Consider the following 14,889-nt stretch of genomic DNA (forward strand, 5'->3'; position numbering starts at 1 on the left):
GAGCACACTACTCAAACTGCAACCAGAGTGATCTGCATAAGGTATGCTCAGGAAATCATGGTCCCACGGTAATGACCACTACTGAAAATAGAACCTGAGATGCCTCAAAACATGGGCGCCATTGCATAATCGGACTCGGCAAGAAAATCTGCAAATATCTCTCTTCTGCCAGAACTCCAAAATCCTAACCGATGAGTGAGAAATGGGAGTCAACACTTATCCAGTGCCATGTGGCATAAATCTAAGGTTTCAAAACCTTAGAATGAAAAATGCATAACAGAGAGACGAAATCGAATACACAGAGATCTATAACTCTGAAAATCCTCCACCGAATCGCGCAAGAACTGACAGGTAGGGGTTTTTGGGCATCCGGAACGCAATGGGACAGACGGTTTTGGAAACCGTGGTCTCAATCACTGGGTCCAACACACGAACTGAAAAACGTTTTTGGAAACAGAGCTATCTGTAAACTCCACCGGAGTGCGAATGATGAGCAACATAGAAGTTTTAGGACCTCCTGAGTCCACCGGAACTGACAAATCTGTAAATGGTTGCTCCAAACTTGAGTTCCAACACCCGGGCAAAAAACGCAGGAACTGACACAGTGACTCATCCAATGAAATGATCCCAGATTCAGGAATGAAGGTGTTTCCAGGCTCCTAAAGTAATGTGGATACCAAAAGCAAGCAATAGTTGCCTCTACAAGTCAATACGGAGTCTCTGTCATTGAACAGAACAGGGAAAAGCTCAAAAAACGACTTTTTCTTTGAAAGCTCTTAACAGGCTCTCAAAACCACTTCGCAAAGCCAAAGTGACTTTTCCAAATGTTCCTCCAAGGTCTCTGCACACTCGGATGCAAGTAAAGTCGCCCACAAAGCTTCTCCTTCCTCTCACAGAGCTGCTGAGCTTCCAAGCATTCACGCATGCTCAACTAAATCACCCGGGCTTTGATACCAGTTGAGAGTGCTCTCAACGGAAGCAAGAACAGAAGAAGGAGAGAGAGAGACAGAGAGCCACACAAGTTTTGGTGGGTGCAGAACCACCCTAATCTTCTTTTTCATTCATTTATATATGTGTTTGAGTATTGTACATAACTGGGGTGAAGGCACAGTGACCTTTAACCCCCACACTCACATCTCAAAATTGTCACTTAAGATTGCTTTCTTTGAATTGAAGATGGCTAGTGGGACTCCTTTGGCTGCCCATGTCAATTATATGCGGAGTCTCATGACTCAACTTGCTTCTATCAACTCTCCAATCACTACAGATGGTGCAATGGCAATATTGCTTAAAAGTATGCCTGAAGATTATGATCATGTTGTTACCACTTTGAAAAATCTTCCTAATCCTAATCTTGAAGGTCTTATTTCTGCTCTTCAAGAAGAAGAAAGGCACATGGAACTCCAGAGAGGCAATGACACAGCATACCAGAGAGGCAATGACACAGCCTATGCCATAAATTTTCAAAAGGGCAAGTTTTCACCTTGCAAACATTGTGGGAAGACTAATCACCTCTCAAAAGATTGCTTCAAGATCAATCCATGCAAACATTGTGGCAAAAACAATCACCATGAAAAGTATTGTAAAGCCAAAAAGGAAGAAACTACAAAGTCAAAAACTGCCAATCTACTTTCACTTGATGAGTCTCCACATGATGAAGACTATGCTTTTTAGGCACTTTGTTTTTTTGTTTATCGTCACTTGGTCAAATTTTGAGGTTCTCTGCCTGGAGTAGTACTCCAAAAAGAATATGTAAATCACCTCTGGTCACCATGTGATATGTGTTTTGACTATCCCATTTCTATAAACCTCACACCCTTGGGAACCCTTGCTAGCATGAGATCCTAGACATAGATTAATCCTTGACCACCATGAGATGGCATGAGAAACTATGAGGCTAGATGTATCCTTGACACTGCAAGAGGCAATCCCTTGAGGGGGGTTTTTTGGGATAAGTATGATCAAGGGCTTGCTCTATGGTGCATGTGTGCATCTAGGGGAGTCACATGTGTGTTTGTGTGTGTTGTAAAGGCACATCAAGTGCTATGATGTGTCTAGTGTGTGACCTAAGTGATGATGTAAGACAAAGGCAATCCCACTGATGTAGGGATTGATTTCCACTGATGCAAGGGCTGATTGCCACTATGTAGGGAAGGTATTACCTTCTCCCCTTTTCTATAAGAAAGAGTCCTCTCTCTCACAATCAAATAGAGATCTACCATCATTCTTTCATTGTGCTCTCACACCTCTTGCAAGATGCATCTATTCTATCCTACGGGATCCTACATGCTCTTCATCTTGCTGGTCTCCTTTCTTATGGGTTCCATTTTTTCTTGTACGTGCATGCAAGGGGTTGTCAAGTGGATGCATTCGACAGCATGCAGGAACACGCAAGTGCCTTGGACCAACAAAGAACGAAGATGGCACTTGCATCTTCAACAAAACAAGAGAGCATCCATTAGGACGAGAGGTAAAGACATCGGCAGGAAGGGTGAAGTAGAAAATAGGAGTGAGAAATGAATCGAAAGTTTCTTTTAGCTCCCCAATCGAGATGCACTATGAGCCCCTTATGGGTTTATATACTATTTGGATTACACCTCCCTCACTGGGAATACTTAAGGCCCACAAACAAGATGGCCACTTACAAAAATATCGTGTTTCCCTACTATCCATTTGCAACCCACCTTATCATCTGGTTCCATGCCACCGCATTCATCCTTGTACAAATGTCTTTAGTAGTTGTCATCATCCTTCTTATTCTTCTATCTTTGTACAAATATCTTTATGTTGGAGAGTAGCCTGCATAAGGGAATGCCAACGTAGCAAGTGACCATAGGCTGAGCTTATGTTGCCAAACCATTTGTTGTGGTTACCTTCAATCATGGCATAATCATAGAGAAGTTAAGGTGGTTCCTACCTTGGTGCACGTAGAGTTTATTAAATCGATAGAGAAGTAAGCCGGTTCCTATCAGATTTAGGTAGTTTTTATTAAATCGACACCATGTGTGGGGTTCTCTCAAAAGAAGGCTACACTTTTGTAATGGTTAATTGTGCCTTTTGGAGACCCTCTTCTTCTCATGTTGATTGATTTCCTTCTAAAGAGTAGTATGTGTCTGAGAATAGAGATGACAACTTCTCTTATGACAACTTTTCTCTGAGTCTTGATGGTGGTAGCTTTTGTTTCTAGTAGAAGATTCTTTATTATGAGCGTAGAATTGATATTCCATGTAGCTTAGTTTTGCCATTTTGTATGTCGCTCTTGTTTTGGAAGTTGCACGTATATGATTCTAGTTGATAGACGATTCTCTCTCGATATTTGAATGTAACAAAGAAACAAGCCCTATAGGGATGAGCTCTTGCTATCTCAATTGAATCATATGTTTTGGCTTTGGCTCTACTTCATCTAGAGGTCGATTTTGGTGCATATCTTTCGAGCTATCATTTTACAGCTTTTGGTATAAGTCGATTGTAATCTTCAACCAATTTCCAACATTAAGGAGTAAAAATTAATGGTATTACCACATGTAAAGTGTACATAGATTTGGGACTTCATTGGAAGCATGGCGATATATAGTGTATTGCACCCAACAATGCCTCAAAGAGATGCACCAGTTTTGGGCGCACAAAATAATGCACCATGTAAACCAACAATCAAACGTGATGCATGAGGGTACATATATGAAACAAATCATTCTCAAGGAACTTATTTGCAAAAGAATATCAATGTTGCTGACCAAGGTCACATGTTCGACCAACCCATCGGTAGGTACTCTCAATCTCCTCAAGTTACTATCCCTCCCAAGGCCAAGTCCCCAACACCTCAAGAGGTTAACCCTATTAGCAACATCATAGCATAGGATTCTCTGATAAGCAAGTTTCTTATGTACCACAGTACATCTTCATCCATCCTCACGTACCAATGTCCCGAGATCAAGTATTGGTAGCGGTAGTGTTAAGCATCCATGCAAAGATCCATTTAGTGCTCTCTTTGGACTTCTCACAACCTTTCTTGTCATTTGTTTCTTAGCAACCATACATTTCAAAGGCAATTAGATTCATGCTATCATCAGACTATAATTAGACCGATGAAAAGAATCATCATCAGCATTACCCATTTACTAATCCTCCTTTGAAAGAAACAATAATCTCGGAGTCCTATAATGCAAACATTCTAACCATAAAGCCATAAATGAAAAGAAAAAATGTCACAATAACTATTTATCTGATCTTCCCCATTATGTTTAGACATGTCACCATTTGTTGTTTTGGAACTAGGTATGTTACATCCCCACAACAACACTTTCTGTTTTTAAAACATGAAAGCGTTTAGCATCCCAGACAAGAACAGTTCACTGCTCTACTTTGTATATACGTGCTGTAGCCAAATGGCAGTCTTTACAAACCTGAAGAATTTTTTACAAAATGTATGGGTACCCCCTTGGGTATATTAATCAAAGCACTACAGGATTGCCGACTTCTTGCTATGCATCTTTAGATCATCAGATATGTCCTGGGACAGCCAAAGCAAATCCAGTTCATATCCTTCTTCCCTCATTTTGAAAGAGAGATCTTCTAGCTTTGCATATATGAAATTGCTTTGGTGATGTCCCGTATCCACTACCAAAAAATGAATGCACAATTCCACCACCATCATTCCACCAACTATGTCCTGGCTTCTTCCATGCTTGTTCTTGTAGTCTCATTACCTCAACCTGCTTAGCATCCTGCTGCATGTGAGCATCTGCGTAGATGTTAGACATCAAGATATAAGCTGAAGCATCCTTTTTATCCAAATCCACTGCATGTTCAAAGGCCCACCTTCCAAGCTCCACATTCGCCCACTTTCGACAGCCACTCAATACAGTAAGCCACAACACAAGATCAGGATTGAACGGCATACTCTTTATCATCACTACTGCCTTGTCTAATTGTCCTGCACGGCCAAGGAGATCAACCATACAAGTGTAGTGCTCAATAGTTGGAGTGATACCATAGTCTTTGCTCATGGCCTCAAAATATGTATGGCCCTTCTCCACCAGACCTGCGTGACAGCATACACTAAGAATGCTGACGAATGTGAGCCCATCTGGTTTTATGTCTTCTGCTCTCATTCTGTCAAGCATAAGAAAAACGCTTTCGCTCTCTCCTAGATACACATACCCTGCAATTAGAGCATTCCAGGAGACAACAACTCGAATTGGAAGTTTGTCAAACACTTCCTGAGCTTTCGAAAGCAAGCCACACTTGGCATAAAGATCAACCAAGGTGCTTCCAACGAGAGGATCTCTTTCCAACAACCCTTTTCTCGCAATCTGCGCATGTAATTCTCGGCCCTTGTCTATGGCTCCTATGCTGCCACAAGCTTTCAAGGTGCAAACAAATGTGACAGCATCTGGAGAGATGCCCTCCAATTGCATCTGCTCAAAACAGTTCAGTGCATCCTGACCATGGCCATGTTCAACATACCCTCCAATTAGTGCATTCCAGGACACTGCATCTCGAACTGGAAGTTTGTCAAACACTTCCTGTGCTTTTGCAAGCAAGCCACACTTGGCATACCTTGCAATTAATGCATTACAGGTCACTGCATTTCGAACTGGAAGTATGTCAAACACTTCCTGTGCTTTTGCAAGCAAGCCACATTTGGCATACATATCAACCAAGGCGCTGCCAATGAAAGAATTTCTTTCCAACAAACCCTTTGTGGCAATCTGGGCATGTATTTCTCGGCCCTTGTCTATGGCTCCTATGCTGCCACAAGCTTTTAAGCTACAAACAAATGTGAGCGCGTCTGGAGAAACGCCTTCCAATTGCATCTGTTCAAAACAGTTCAGTGCTTCCTGAGCAGGGCCAGCTTCAGCATACCCTGCAATGAGTGCAGTCCACGAGACTGCATCTCGAACTGGAAGTTTGTCGAACACTTCCTGGGCTTTTGCAAGCGAGCCACACTTGGCATACATATCAACCAAGGTGTTACCAACAAAACGATCTCTTTCCAACAACCCCTTTCTCGCAATCTCAGCATGTAATTCTCGGCCTTTTTCTGTATCGTTCAGCATAGCACAAGCCTTCAGTAGGGCCACAAAGGTAAACCCACTAGGATGTACGGAATCCTCCTGCATTTTCTGGTACAGTATGAAGGCTTGCTCTACCTGCCCACATTCAATATAACCTGTGATGAGAGAAGTACAGGAATACTCATTCCGATCAACCAACCTATCAAAAACCTGTTGGGCATCACATATACTTCCAACATCCACCAACATTGGGACGAGGTAGTTACCGAGTGACTTCTGAGCTTCCAGCCCACTTTTGCGGAGGTAGGAATGTAAGCGCAGGGCATACGCTGGATTTTTGTATTTTCTGCACTTGTGCAAGATACATGTTAAGTTTTCAACCGAAGGCGGATGGGGCATGCGTTCCAAAGAAGTGAGTGCCTCCTCTAAGCTAAGCTCTCGCAGTTGTTGTTCTACGGGGCTGTGCATGCCCTTATTTGCAGTCTCCATTTTCTGGAGCGTGTCTTTAAGCCAACTTGGATTGTACAAGCCGTCTATCCATAGCGACTCCTTGGTGAGTTTATGCTTGAAATCTGGGACTCTTGGTTGTGTCTATTACAATTGACAACAAACTCGTTAGAATTCAATCTAGGGCTAAAAAATGATTGAGTTAAGCTCGTCGTACACGTACTTTGCTGTTTCGGTTGTCAAACCACTGGGACGGATCGGCGAAGTACTCCTTCCATAAGCGCTCGGTACTCGAGGTTCCTGCTGTGGCAGAAGTTTGTCGCTTGTGTCGGACAGCCTCACGCTCGAAAGCGGAGGATTGGGCAGCGGGGCTTGGCTCCCATTGAAATGCGCGTGTCTGCATGCTTGCTTACTTCATATGGGCATTGTGATTATTCATCTCAAGGCACTTTCTCCTCCATCGAGCAAGCAAGCGCGCTGAGGGTTTGTGATTATCTTCAATGTGCCATGCTGCTACCCACACACTATCCATGATCACACATGCTCCCACCCTCCAAAATCCTGAACCCTTGCCACTCTCAAAACGGAAAATTCTTGCCACCGGGTAGTAACTTCCGGCTCTGCTCGCTTCACATTTCATTGACGCGTCCTGACTTTCGAGCCATTGGGACCCTGATCGAGCTGGCAGTGGCGGTTATTGGCACGGGCACCTGTGCAATTCATTTCTGTTTGGAGATAGCTCTCTGTCTTTTCCCAAAGTTCGACTTTGCACTGGAGGATGCTGCTGCCACTCGGCGTGAAATTTATGCGAGAGGAAGCATAGATGGGGCTACGCTAATGAGGCTGAAGGATGAGTAACGAAGGCCAAGACCTTGCAAGCTTTAAACTATTAACCACGGACACGAGGAGAAAAATAAAAGCGAGAGGACACGAGGAGAAAAATAAAAGCGAGAGGACACTCGCACCTTAGAGGAGAGCCTGCCAGGTGTCACAAAGATGGAGGTGGAAAGACGAGAGGCAGGCTTTGAGTGGGGAGGAGGTGGAAAGACAAGAGGCAGCTTTAGGGGGCAAAAGGTCAATGGAATGGAGGAGATGGAAGTTCAACTTTGGGAGTAAGGAGGAGATGGAAGGTTAATGGAATGAAAGGAGGAGATAGAAGGTCTACAAGACATGGGTTAAGACTTAGCCAAAATTTCAAAGCCAATCCAAGTATGCAAGGTGAATTGATTAGCAATTCAAGAATCGATCATTCACTCTCATATTGAGTACCTTGGGTACTTATGGGTCACCCTACTTCAAAAATTCATAGCGAGCTATCTGCTAGGGATTCTCCACCCGAATCAAGTCCAAAGAATTCCTAATTTTGTGTAGAAAATTCCCAACCAGTTGAGAGGAGTGGGTTGAGCAAGGGAGAGAGGGGGAGGATCGGGTGAGCCTAAGAGGCTGCCTATTGCGTGCAATCGTGAGCAATCACCATGCTCCGCCTCATCCACCACCATATCCTCCTCTAAGCCCCGCCCCCTTCCTCCATCTCCCTTCATGCCCCCTCCCTTCGTTCACTCCCCCTCTCCCTCCTCTGCATGTTCTCTCTCCCCTCAGTCTCTATCTCACTCGCTAGCCTGCGAACAAGCAAAGGACTCGAGTCTCAAGAATTTCTCGAAGGTAGAACCTTCGAGAATTCTAAGGGCGCCGCCTTAATTCGAAGCTTATCATTCGCAAATGGCCGTGAGACCTTACCTTAATTTTTTTCAATGCGCGCTACATCTAATACTAATGAGGAATAAACAGCATCGTGGGGGCCTACTCAGTAATCGTCGCAAGCCTGCATTCGCAGGTCCCAATCCAAGCCTATGATCGAAGGCCACGTCTCCTACTTCCCTCTCGCCATCTCGCCATCTCTCTCCTCCTTCCATCTCACTCCATCTCTCTCTATCCCCCTTGCCTCTCGCTCTTCTCTCCCTTCCCTCTCCATCCACCTCCCCTCGCAGCCCCTGGGGATTTATACTTTGCGCAAGGCGACGACGAAGAATCTAGAACGTGCTAGAATCAACTTTCATGCCATCAAGACATGTGGCAAAATATTTTGGCTTCCTTTATACCACTCCCCCCCCCCCCCCCCCCCTTGCGACTAATTAATGGAATATATTTTCAGGTATTTCATTAGGGGCCCCTATTAGTTGAAAAGGGTGTGGAATCAAGTTGTGAATGTCCTAGGCACCAATGGAGCTAGTGATAAAATGTCGGAAGGCCTGATCCACAAGGACGGTCTAGATCAGAAACTTCAAGGTGGGTGGGTGAAATGGTGATCAGAAGCTTTTATGGACGGTAGCGTTAGAGGCAACAGAAGGAGCTTGTATGTAGACAAGGCTCGTCTCATTCTTAGCATTTTGTATGATTCCAAAACCAGATGTCAAAACACGCTAGCTGGAGCAAGGAGCTCCAGAGAAAGTCATAGTTTAGTTAGTTTAGAGTTAGCTTAGGTTAGTCTAGTTGCTTTAGTTAACATTAGTTTCTTTAAATTAGTTTATTAAGCTAAGTGCACTTAGCCTAACATAAATTAATGTGGATTGGTGCAAATGTGGAAGTTGTAGATTGAATTAAGTTTGTGGCATATGAATTTTCTACATAAAAAATAAAAAATCTTGGTGTTTGAATCACGTTGAAAGCATTAGTAAAACTAAAGTTATGAATTTTAAAAGTATGTAGAGGGTTAAGAGGAGAAATAGTGAGCTAGTATGTAGAGCGGGTATGTAGAGGGTTAAGAGGAGAAATAGCGAGCTAGTGTATAGAGGGTCAAGAGGAGAAATAGTGAGCTCATGTTGCTCCTCATATCGTAGGTGAACCCCTGCCACCTTCAATCTTTCACATGGGCCTCATCATGGACAAAATTCAAACACATGGCCATCCTCCAAAAGGTGGTGTGAAGGGTCGTTGTCCTAGTTGGCTCAATAGCAAAGAAAGGCCCGGACATTAACACAAAATATTTGTGTCTGGCCTATGAACGCTAGCCACTCCATGGCCAACTCCTCCAACTGCTACATGATCGGCCCATTCCATCTCCTCCAACTACTGCACCAATCACACATTGGTGACATCAATTAACAACCTGATGACCACCGGGTGGTATGAACCACCACACCCGATAGCCATCTTCCAATTCTATTTCCTGCTCCATGGGCAAGTGGGTGGTGTGAACCCACCCATAGATATGGCACTCATGGCCACTCCATGCCTCATCATGGGCTCCAAAGCATGGGCTCGACTTGTTTCAACCCACGTGGCTCTTCATGACCCATCATGCCACAACTTGGAGAAAGAGAGGCAGTCGATAGAGCGAGCGAGGAAAAGCGAGCGGCCCCAAAAAAGCGAGCGAGCTTTTCCACAATTTCCTTATCGAGGTATTCAACATAGCTTTGTGGAAACCACTATTTGGGAAAATTGTCGAAAATAAAACTTATGTCACTATGTGTAACTATACCAATATTGCGAATTATAGTCTACCTTAACTTCCAATTGGAGCCATACTCACATTATGCAACAATAGTATGTGGTTTGAAAGAAACCGAATTTCCACTCCAAAGCGGATTCCATTACTAATACAACAATTCTTTTGCATTTGAAATGGGTCTTATCATCAAACTCCTTCAATAATCAAAACAAATGCGTTGCTTGATATGTTGAACTTAGTAACATAAACATCACTTCACCCATATGTGGGGAAAAAAAACTTTCTGTAGACTTCATAGCATGGGATTGCATCAACACTTATGACATTCAAAATGGTTCTTCTTATTAAAAGTGTTATCAACCATGAAAGAAAATGTTTAAAAATAGTTCACCCATATGTTGAAAAACCCAAGTGTCATTTATGACATTCAAAATTGTTCTTGCAACCATCCTGTAGTTCCTAGAGATTTTGCCATACTTCCAACCCCTTCCCTTCAACCACTAAGAGGTATCTAATAGTTTTATAGAACACTTGAGATATCATCACCTCCTAATACAAAACCATTATTACTATTTGTAGAACACTTGAGATATCATCACCTCTTAATACAAGACCATTCTTACTATTTGTAGAACACTTGAGATATCATCACCTTTTAATACAAAACCATTCTTACGGTTTGTATAACACTTGAGATATCATCACCTCTTAATATAAGACCATTCTTAGTATTTGTAGATCACTTTAGATATCATCGTCTCTTAATACAAGACCATTCTTACTATTTGAGAGATTAATGGATTAAAGGTTTGAAGCTCATAGGAGACGAAGGAAGAGAAAGTCAGTTTCGACATGAGGACAATAAAACTAATTGGAATATTTTGACTTATGTATTATACCTTTTTGAAGACTATGAATTTAAGTCAGTTTCAACATTAGGATGATAAAACTAATTAGAATATTTTGACTTATGTATTATATATTTTTGAAGACTATGAATTTTAATGAGGAGAGGCATGCACACTACTTAGTAAATACACTAGTACTACTACTAGTCTACAACTATTAAGCCTAGTAGCACCAGTGTGATTTTGAGCCTTGTATCAGCCTTTTGATAATTTTCTTTCATCTTTAGTGCAATAGAAATTATTCCTTCTATCAGAAGAATCTTGCCAAATTTATTCAAAGTGATGATTTTGTAGTCTACATCCACTATCCTCTGACTCTCAAAAATATATTAATGTGAGCACCCATTTATCTTGTTTGATCAACCCTAGACTATGTTGCGATAGGACATTACTAGAACAAAAAAAAAAAGAATTGATATGGCGATGTTCGGTGTGAAATAACCAAATTAAGGATTTAATAAGAAAGAAAACAATCAGAATCAATAGGCTATTCAATGGCTCAAATCTACACAGAAATTATAATGTGCCTCCCAACTCTTATGCATTCCAGCTCCTCATGTTTGACAAGAATGCAAACAATAATGAAATCACATTATCTTTAGTTTCAAAGTAAGCAAAGCACCAAAAATAAATGCAAACGTACTGGATGACGAATAAATAGGTATAGATATAGATAGACCTATATATATGCATTCATAGATATAATGATGATTAAAGTTGGACGGTATAATAATATTATGTGTACTATCATTGGGATTAGGACTACTATTGGTAATATTGTATGTAGTAGTAGGAGAACTACCATTAAGGAACACTCAAATAAAATTACTAATGGTGGTGATAAAACTACCACTAGTAGTTTGGTAATTACCCCTAACATCTACAACAAATATTTGATGGGTAGCTAGTATTAGGTCAAAAGGCCCCAATTGTGCTATAATAATGGACCAAAAAAGGGAGTGCTATAGCATCACCTAAGGGTCACTTTTTATCCATGAAAGAAACAAGTCGGTGCAACCTAGGTCATACAGATCTAGGTCATGTGGAGTGGTTCGCGTCTCTTTCCTTGACAAAAAAGTTACACTACCTTTGATAGTAACTACAAAGATTGCTGCCATAGTGCCGTAGAGTAGCCCCTAGGTTGCACCATCATCCCTTTTTGCTTTTGAGCCATTAAGTTTGATCCACTGATTTTATGTAGAATTATTCTACTATATGTTCACATGTCCTTAATAGGATCTTGATATAATCCCTTCCATTGTAAGTACTTTTACTTCAAGTTTCACATATCCTTAACAAACCACTAGGCTTCAACACAAATTCATTCTTATGTTTCAAGCCTTAAACTCAAACACTCTTGTAAAAGGGATAATGTATTAAAGCTACATTCAATCCATCAAATCTTTTGAATAACAGTTCTATTGAAAATTCATGTATCATCAATAGGATTTCATCCATTATATGTTCATTTGTCTTTAATAGTATGTCTAAAAATTCATGTATATTCAATATTATTTATCTCATGTGTTCCAATATCTTCAAAAGGATACCTTTATTTAATAATGTCCAAACTTGAGCATTGATTTGTATTTATCAAACACAATTTCACTCCACCTATTCTTTAGAATGAAATTTTTTTGCCAAAAGTGGGCCAAATGTAAGGTCTTTCCACATATTCTTAAGAATGAAAATTTTGGCCTTACGTTGGCAAGTCTATGGAATGAGGGTAAGGCCAAAGTCTCTGGTACGGTGCATTAGGTCTTGATTAATTCTTCTTTAGGCTTGAATATTTAATGCATTAACTTCACAACTATTATTTATGCTTGAACTTGTAATGTATTAATTTCATGACTTAGGATTTTTATGAAGTTATATCTAACATGTCCCAAATTTAATGGAAATTAATATCCTACATAACACAACAAAGTATCATCATATCCCTTCCCAAAATCACTGCTACCTAGCAACTCTCCTGGCATTTTCACTGCCTTGCATTTGAGTTAGCTATGATGAAGAATGTTGCCTGCCTTTGGAACCTCTTAGAGTTACCGTTAGCATGATCTAATTTCATGTACCCCAAAACTTGAGACTTGGAGATTCCCACATCACACCAGTGGTAGCTATCTTTTCCACTCTCAATGTTAGTAAGAGCTAGGCCCCATAGACCGGTAAAAGAAGTCTTTTTGGAGGTTCAATTTTTTCCCTCCGTCTTCTGTGATGAAATAGGATATATTCATCACCCTACATTTAATGCAATAATTGACACAACTTTTTTGTACCTGACTATGTAGTTTACATCCCAAAATTGGTGCTAAAATTGCAGATTGGGAGATTCCCATATCACACCAATGGTAGCTGTCTTGTCCACTCTCAACACTAGTAAGAGCCGCGGTCCCCATAGACTGGTAAAAGAAGTCTTTTTGGAGGTTCAATTTTTTGCCTCCGTCTTCTCCGGCCCCATGACGGAATAGCATATATTCACCACCCTACATTTAATGCAAGAATTTACAACTTTTTTTGGACATGATTATGCACCTTACATCCCAAAATTGGTGCTAAAATTTCATACCCGGCATCTCCATTTGCCGGGAGGTGTCCCCAGCGACCCCTTGGACTTGCTCTATTTGTCTAGTTGTGTCTCTCCACAAAAATCAGAGTAGGGCCTATTTTCCCCATCTAGTAAAACTATATGCATCAATATGTATGTATGTATGTATGTATGTATGTATGCCTGCATGCATGCATCCATGTATGTATGTACACACACACATATGTATGTATGTATGTATGTATGTGTACTAAAACTACTAAAACTATATGCATCAAATAATGTTGTTGATCAATTTTTGGCATACCCCACCAAAATCAAGACCCCCATTGCAAAGAAAGGTAAGGAACACAAGTGCTTGTTCTTATGCTCATGAGACAACAAAATGCATGACATAGGCAACCAATGGGGTCTTACTTTTGATGTTTGTATGTATATATGTATGTATGTATGTATAAATGTATGTATGTATGTATGTATGTGTGTGTGTGTGTATATGTATGTATGTATGTATGTATGTATGTATGTATGTATATATATATATATATATATATATATATATGTATATGTATATGTTGATGCATATATGTATATATTGATGTATATATTGATGCATACAATTTTGATATATGGAGAAAATGGACATGAAAACCATCTAAATTGGTTCTTGTCGTTCGATTTGATATATGACATGATCCTATTTGGATTTGTAAGTCCAAAGATATGGGGTCCTACTTTTAGGGCATGAATGCCTAAAATAGGTAGCGCGTTAACGCGCTACCTATTTCATGCATTTAGGCCTCAAAAGTAGGACCCCATTGGCAACACAATGGGGTCCTAGTTTTAAGGCCTAAATGCATGAAATAGACAGTGCATTAATGCGCTGCCTATTTTAGCCATTCAGGCCCTAAAAGTAGTACCCCGTATCTTTGGACTTGCATATCCAAATGGGGTCATGTCATAAATCAAATCGAACGGAAAGATCCACTTTAGATGGTTTTCATGTCCATTTTCTCCATCAACTAAAACTATATACATCAAATAATGTTGTTGATCAATTTTTGGCATACCCCCCCAAAATCAAGAACCCCATTGCAAAGAAAGGTAAAGAACACAAGTGCTTGTTCTTATGCTCATGAGACAACAAAATGCATGACATGGGAAACCAATGGGGTCTTACTTTTGATGTTTGTATGTATGTATGTATGTATATATATGCATGTACATACATACATATATACATATACATATATATATATATATATATATATGTATTTATGTATATGTTGATGCATATATGTATATATTTATGTATATATTGATGCATACAATTTTGATATATGGAGAAAATGGACATGAAAATCATCTGAATTGGCTTTTGCCGTTTGATTTGATATATGACATGACCCCATTTGGATTTGTAAGTCCAAAGATACGGGGTCCTACTTTTAGGGCCTAAATGCCTGAAATAGGCAGCGCGTTAACACGTTGCCTATTTCATGCATTTAGGCCTCAAAAGTA

General features: G+C 40.6%; 1 protein-coding gene across 2 annotated transcripts; it reads right to left on the minus strand.

Moving 5' to 3' along the window:
- Positions 1–4,265: 4,265 nt before the first annotated feature.
- LOC147906363 (pentatricopeptide repeat-containing protein At2g13600-like) lies at positions 4,266–7,359 on the minus strand. Of its 2 annotated transcripts, none has more exons than XM_087378259.1 (2): positions 6,688–7,359; positions 4,266–6,608 (listed from the first exon to the last, which is right to left on the minus strand). In XM_087378259.1, exons 1-2 carry the CDS (start codon positions 6,865–6,867, stop codon positions 4,536–4,538), a joined length of 2,253 nt encoding a protein of 750 aa, XP_087234385.1. In that variant the 5' UTR covers positions 6,868–7,359; the 3' UTR covers positions 4,266–4,535. The 2 variants fall into 2 exon arrangements, with proteins under 2 accessions (XP_087234385.1, XP_087234393.1); XM_087378267.1 differs by lacking the exon at positions 6,688–7,359 and having other exon boundaries at positions 4,266–6,152; positions 6,284–6,441.
- Between the last annotated feature and the right edge of the window lie 7,530 nt (positions 7,360–14,889).

The sequence above is a fragment of the Dipteris shenzhenensis genome, chromosome 1 (assembly GCF_047967505.1).
Source record: "Dipteris shenzhenensis isolate YYH24624 ecotype China chromosome 1, Dip_SZ_1.0, whole genome shotgun sequence".
In the NCBI taxonomy this organism is placed as follows: domain Eukaryota; kingdom Viridiplantae; phylum Streptophyta; class Polypodiopsida; order Gleicheniales; family Dipteridaceae; genus Dipteris; species Dipteris shenzhenensis.

What these genes read in the sequence shown, in the direction of transcription:
- LOC147906363 (XM_087378259.1), bottom strand. Translation starts at nt 6,867, where the DNA reads ATGCAGACACGCGCATTTCAATGGGAGCCAAGCCCCGCTGCCCAATCC. An exon ending in TTGACAACCGAAACAGCAAA is followed by an intron (nt 6,609 to 6,687) that starts GTACGTGTACGA and finishes CAATTGTAATAG; the next exon opens with ACACAACCAAGAGTCCCAGA.